The following is a 6,429-nucleotide window of genomic DNA, read 5'->3' as shown; positions in this document are numbered from 1 at the left end:
CCGCAGGGCCGGTAAAGAAAAGCGCCTCGCCCCCCGCCACTTGTTGCTTACAAAAGCCCGATTCTCAGGCGCCCGGAGGCCCCAGGCGTGTGCACGGCGGCCAGAGTTTGCTTTGGCATCTGTGCCTGGCAGAGCCGTGGCCGTGTCCTGTAGCAGCACCCAGACCCTGCAGCCCCCCTGGGTGGAAGGAGGCACCAGGGTGCCACACTGCCACCGGCCCTCCGCGGCCCTGGTGGGCGTTGTCGCTCCCACCACGAGCAGGGCTTGGATCATATCCTCAGGGTTTCTGATCGCGGCTCCTCGATTATTCCCAGTCCTTACGCACTGGCTGCTCTCTTCCTGGTTCCTGCCTGGTCAGCTGGAGCATAATCTGGGTTTGTTTATGGCCTCCTCCACGGTAACCTTTCCTTGAAGAGGCTTTTGTATTCCTCCTGTGATCCGTGCAGGGCCCTGAGGGGACAGAGGGCCCCAGTGGCCCCCATGACCTGCACCCACGGCGCCAGGGATGTCTGGAGGAAGCTCTGCCACAAAGCACAGGCGCCGCAACTGCCCTGCTTGGCCCTGGAGGGGGGGGGGCGTGGCGAGTGGCTGCAGTGACCCAGCCGCGTGCTGCGCACATGGGAACCGGCTCCAGCATCGCAGTCCTGACCTTTGACTCCAGACCAGCGTGCTTCCTGCCCTCAGGCTCATTCTTCAGAGCCTTCCGAGGGAGGAACTCTGCCTGAGCTCAGCTCCTGGGTGCTGAGAGTTGACAAGCACGTCTAAACACCTCCCTGACGTGGGCTTGGAAACGGGGCTTAGCGTCTCCTGGGACAGCAGTGATGCCTTGAGGAAGGCCGATGGAAATGAGGCGTCTCCCCCCGCGAGATTTTCATAAAGGAGCCAAGATTTGTCCCAAACAGCATCAGCCCCTTGTACCTCGAGGTCGTCAGAGCAATAATTCTTACCCTGGAGTGCAGAGTGTGTGTCTGAATAACTCGGAGGGTCAAGGCTCCAAAAGAGGCTGATCCTGTGGGCCGGAGCGGCGTCCGGGTTTTGCACTTTTTCAACAGGAGCCCACGGTTCTGGGGTGGGGATCGCACAGAGGACCGTCAGCCTGGACATAAAGGTACTGCAGGACCTGGAAGCCTGGCTCAGCCCCGGGGCGTGGAAAGCGCTTGCTGGCCCATCCGTCTCCCACCTCAGCAGCCCCCGCCCGTTGGGCCGCTGCCTGGGGCAGCCGCAGACTCTTTTCTTCCTGCTGTGCTCAGGAGCCGCCCCCCGCCCCGCCCCCGCCTCCGCTAGCCAAGGCAGCCCCCTGCCGGAAAACCTCAACTTGCCCGGCTCACCAGCACCCCAGCGCCCCACTCGGAGTTCTCAAGCTCAGAGCCCTCGGGGCCAGGCGGGGCCGCAAGAAGGAGTGGACGAAACATACGCAGCAGGCGTGCTTTTTCCCAGCTCCCTTGAAACACCCAACCCTCCGGGTTTTTTGTCTCCCCACTTTAGTCAGGTCTGGGTTTGGATAAATATTTCTCTAAGCGACTGGTGGTGATAAAGGGAGTTGCCTTGGTACAGAGAGACCTGCAGTGCATTGTGTGGCCTGAAGGAGGCACCACTGCCAGCCACGGCCAACTGTTGTCCTGGAGATGCCAGCCCACTGCTGACCCAGAGCTGAGGCTCCTTTAGAAGCAGCAAGTTTCGCTTTTTAAAAATACGTCACCCCGATCTGTGAACATCCATCAACATTTTTTTTTCTATTTGCATTGTATCTTTTTTCTTAACATCTTTATTGGAGTATAATTGCTTTACAATGGTGTGCTAGTTTCTGTTTTATAACAAAGTGAGTCAGCTATACATATACATATGTTCCCATATCTCTCCCCTCTTGCGTCTCCCTCCCTATCCCACCCCTCCAGGTGGTCACAAAGCACCGAGCTGATCTCCCTGTGCTATGCGGCTGCTTCCCACTAGCTATCTATTTTACGTTTGGTAGTGTATATATGTCTATGCCACTCTCTTGCTTTGTCACAGCTTACCTTTCCCCCTCCCCATATCCTCAAGTCCATTCTCTAGTAGGTCTGTGTCTTTATTCCGTCTTACCCCTCGGTTCTTCATGACCCCTTTTTTTTCCCGTAGATTCCATATATATGTGTTAGCAGACGGTTTTTGTTTTTCTCTTTCCGACTTACTTCACTCTGTATGACAGACTCTAGGTCCATCCACCTCACTACAAATATCTCAATTTTGTTTCTTTTTATGGCTGAGTAATATTCCATTGTATATATGTGCCACATCTTCTTTATCCATTCATCTGATGATGGACACTTAGGTTGCTTCCATGTCCTGGCTATTGTAAACAGAGCTGCAATGAACATTTTGGTACATGACTCTTTTTGAATTATGGTTTTCTCAGTGTATATGCCCAGTAGTGGGATTGCTGGGTCGTACGGTAGTTCTATTTTTAGTTTGTTTTGTTTTGTTTTGTTTTGCGGTATGCGGGCCTCTCACTGTTGTGGCCTCTCCCGCTGCGGAGCACAGGCTCTGGACGCGCAGGCTCAGCGGCCATGGCTCACGGGCCCAGCCGCCCCGCGGCATGCGGGATCCTCCCGGACTGGGGCAAGAACCTGTGTCCCCTGCATCGGCAGGCGGACTCTCAACCACTGCGCCACCAGGGAAGCCCTATTTTTAGTTTTTTAAGGAACCTCCATACTGTTCTCCATAGTGGCTGTATCAATTTACATTCCCACCAGCATTTTTTAAGCAGCGGGCAAGCTCGAGGAAACACCCACACACCTGGATGTGGTAACCTCTGCTCGGGCGTGAAGCCTAGTTGGAAGGGCTTTCTACATTCATACAGTCACTCAGCCAACACTTAGCCAACAGCACCCAGCCCCACGTGCCGGGCTGCGTGCTAGGCCCAGAAGGGATGAAGGATGTGCAGTTCACAGCCTCCCCGGGAGCGCGGAGTCTCCAGAAGGGCTCCCAGCCCCCGAGACGGCCAGCTGTGAGGGTGGGCTGTGCACAGCGCTAACTTTGTACGGATGCGTCACCCGAGGAGCTGCCTCTTGCTCACTTGCACCTCGAGTGCTTCCATCGGGAGAGACGGGAAGGGTGGTGGATCTAGCGCCCCGAGGAGTGCAGGCCCCGTGACCGCCCTGCCACTGCTCCAACGCGAAAGTGAATCAAAAACCGCTGCCCTCGTGGGAAGACCCAACAGAACCGGGACGAACTTCCCATCTCGGGTTCGGTGATAGCCTGCACGGACGGCTGATGGGCAGGGAGGTGAGCGTTACTCCCACGAGGCCCCGCAGAAGGGTCTGCAGCGGGCAGCGTAAATGCTTGCTTCATGGAGTGGGTCCCCGGCGCCGGCTGGGGAGCCCCCTCACGGCAGACCTCGGGTGCTGGGTCCCAGCCTGCGGTTTCCAGCTTCTGGGCTACATGGGCCTGAACTCCTGCTGTCTCTGCAGACCCCCAAGCATACACTCCCGAGATGGGCGCTCACTGCGAAGGCAGGAACGCCCATGAGCAGCTCTATGTGCCCCGGGTAGAGACCCCCAACCACCAGCCACTGTCCCCTCCAGCCCTTCCTGAGAAGTGCCATTGTCACCACTCAGATCTGGCTCCGGGCAGGGAGAGAGAGTGCCTGGGACAGGATTCCAGCCCCAACTTTTCAATGATGTGTGCCTAGCCTCATAGGAACGCGGTCAGGTTGGGGGCAGGGGCACTGGGCGCCCTTCCAGGAGTCACAGCATTGAGGCCCTAAGGAGTGGGGCTAGCCCTGGATAAAGTGCTTCCGTCCTGGGCTTTCTGGTTCTTGTCTCTGCTGGGAGGGAGGCCAGTGGAGCAGCGCGTGATTCTCCAGGTGCTGTGTAATCATCCTTCTGTTCACCTGCGATTAGGTACAGTGCTGTGCCTTGGGGTGATGGGAACAAGGGGGCATCCAGACGGGAAATGGTTTGTACCGCACTGCTGTCCAGTCATTATACCCAGGCCATGGTCCCAGACTCACCAGCCGGGGGACCTGGCTTTGCTCCTTGACACTCGCCCTGCATCTGGCCTGTCCCTAAATTCAGTTTTCCTGGCACTAGAGCTACGGAAAATTCATAGGACATCAAACTTCGTGGTTTCAGTCTCCAGTTAACTGCTGCGTGGGCTCTTTGGGGCAGGAGCTGCGTCCAAATTGAATCTTTGTCTCTCTAGAAAAAGGCTTCATCCAAGCCAATCAGTAGTTTATGCAGCTTCGCAGAAGATTTTTCAGAACTGGGGACCAGATGTTTCTAAGCGTCTCTTTGAGAAGCTACACAGTTTGCTTACAAACAGCTGATGAGCCAGTAAAAGCCACGGGCTCTTTTGTCAGCCAGGCTCCCCCAGGTCCTCCCCAAACAATTCCCTGTTACCACGTGTCTGACCTGCCCCAGAAAAGGACCAGACCGGCCCCTGTGAAGGCCGGGCTGCTGCCTGCTAGCCCGAGTTACTGAGAGCCAGGGCAAGGGGGTCTTTAAACCTGTGCTTCCCTTCCCTGCAGGAATCTGGTACAATATCCTCAGAGGCATCGGGAAGCTTGCTGTCATAATCAACGTAAGTGACCGGTGACGTCAGGACCTCGGCCAGGACGCCCGGCCGAGCTGCCATGCGGCCGGGCACCCCTTCCCCTTCCAGGGAGCTGGTGCGTACCTCCAGCCTCGGAGCAGTTCCCAGCTGGCAGGAGCATCTCCTCTTCAGAAGCATCCCTTGGTCCTGTTGAGGGGTGGGGCGGGCTCTGGTGGGAATGACAAAATCTCCTCGACCTTTCTCTGCAACTGGGGGCAAAACCCTCCACCACGCCCACCTTGGCCCCTAAGTCCCCTCTCTCCCAAGTTCTGAGAACAAAGAAGAGAAGGAGATAGAGGCAGACAGGGAGGGAGAGAGACAGAGACAGGGAGGGCGGGAGAGGGAGAGAGACAGAGACAGGGAGGGTGGGAGAGAGAGACACAGAGACAGAGAGAGACACGGAGATTCCTCATTAGCAACTCTTCTGCTCTTTTTTAAAAAAGTTAATTTTGGGACGTCCCTGGAGGTCCAGTGGTTAAGACTCCGTGCTTCCACTTCAGGGGACATGGGTTCGATCCCCGGTCGGGGAACTAAGATCCCACAGGCCACGCGGCACGGCCAAAAAAAAAAAGTTAACTTTCCCCCTTTATGTGAAACTCATGCCCGCTCTTTAAAGAAAGTTTGAGAAATCCTGAAACACGGAGAGAAGAGGAACCTGCCAGTCGCACACACACGCACACAGACACGCACAGACACACGAGCTTGCTGAGGACAGTGCCCCGCCCTCCATGGCCCTGCCCCAGCATCTGGTCCACGCCTTCCTGACACGAGAACCCCAGGGGGTTCTGCAACGCCTCAGCCCTGTGACCCTAACCCCTCCACCAGCCGGCCAAGCCTGAGCCCCCCAGAAGCTGCCACCTTGTGCCTTGTAGGGTCGGGGATGGAGTGGGGGGGAGGGCGGGCAGGCAGCTCCCTGGAGCAGATGGTCACAGTGCTGGGTCAGGGTCACAGTGAGGCCCTGACACTCAGTCCCCACGGCACAGGAAGTGATGCTCGGCCCAGGAGAAGGGACCCTCAGAGCCCTGGACCTGCTTTCCCTGCTGGCTGACAACTCCCTGTAAGCCACCCAGTCCTTCTGGGTTAAGGCTTTGAAACCCCACTTATAAAGGGAGGCCGTGGGCTGAGCTTGCACACTGGACAGCGACACCTCTGCACCCCGACTCGGGCTGAGCTGGGGGGCACATTTTGATGGGGAGAGGCTGGAAACACCAAGGTACAGCCCTTCTGGGCCATGAGCATGGGGGCGCTGAGAGCAGAGCAGCTAGGAACAAGCTGGACGTCTCATGAGAGCAGCCAGCAGCAACAATAATAATAATAGCAGCTAACATTTACTGAGCATCTAGAATGCTCCAGGCCCTTCTAAGCCCATTCAGCGCACCCACCCACTAGTGCACACACGGCCCATGGAGGCAGAGGGTTATTGCCCCATCTTGCAGGTGATACAGCCGAGGCACAGAGAGGTCAGGTGACTTGCCCAAGGTCACACAGCCAACAAGAGGCAGAGCTTGACTTTACCCCAGGCCGTCGGATCCATGCTCTGATACCGGCCTTACACTACGCTGCCCCGGGGACTGCTCTAGAATAGGGTGAGCTGGGTCTGAACTTCACAATCTACAAAGCACTTTCCCTCCCTGCCTCGCTCTCTTTTAAACAAACCAGGAAGGAGAAGCACCTAGAGTGGGCGCTGTTAGCCCTGTTTGACAAGAGAAAATGGAGGCACAGAGAGGTCAGGCGATTTGTCCAGGGCCACACAGCCAGTGAGAGGCAGCCAGCATTGTCCCCAAGCCTTCTCGTTCAGGGGCGCCCTGTTCCCAGCCCCCGGGCCCTCTCCTCAAGGTGCTGGAGGGGCTGACAGGAATG

At 57.0% G+C, this 6,429-nt stretch overlaps 1 protein-coding gene across 1 annotated transcript in view; it reads left to right on the top strand.

Moving 5' to 3' along the window:
- The window catches only part of ANO1 (anoctamin 1), an 89,325-nt gene that overhangs the window by 75,778 nt on the left and 7,118 nt on the right, over window positions 1-6,429 (top strand). The window contains exon 23 of the mRNA XM_007466015.1: window positions 4,505-4,557. Coding sequence (XP_007466077.1) covers window positions 4,505-4,557 — 53 coding nt within the window. The remainder of the gene's footprint in view (window positions 1-4,504; window positions 4,558-6,429) is intronic.

This window comes from Lipotes vexillifer, unplaced genomic scaffold, assembly GCF_000442215.2.
Source record: "Lipotes vexillifer unplaced genomic scaffold, Lipotes_vexillifer_v1.1 scaffold1094, whole genome shotgun sequence".
In the NCBI taxonomy this organism is placed as follows: Eukaryota; Metazoa; Chordata; class Mammalia; order Artiodactyla; family Lipotidae; genus Lipotes; species Lipotes vexillifer.
This window is presented reverse-complemented; position numbering and strand designations above follow the sequence as displayed.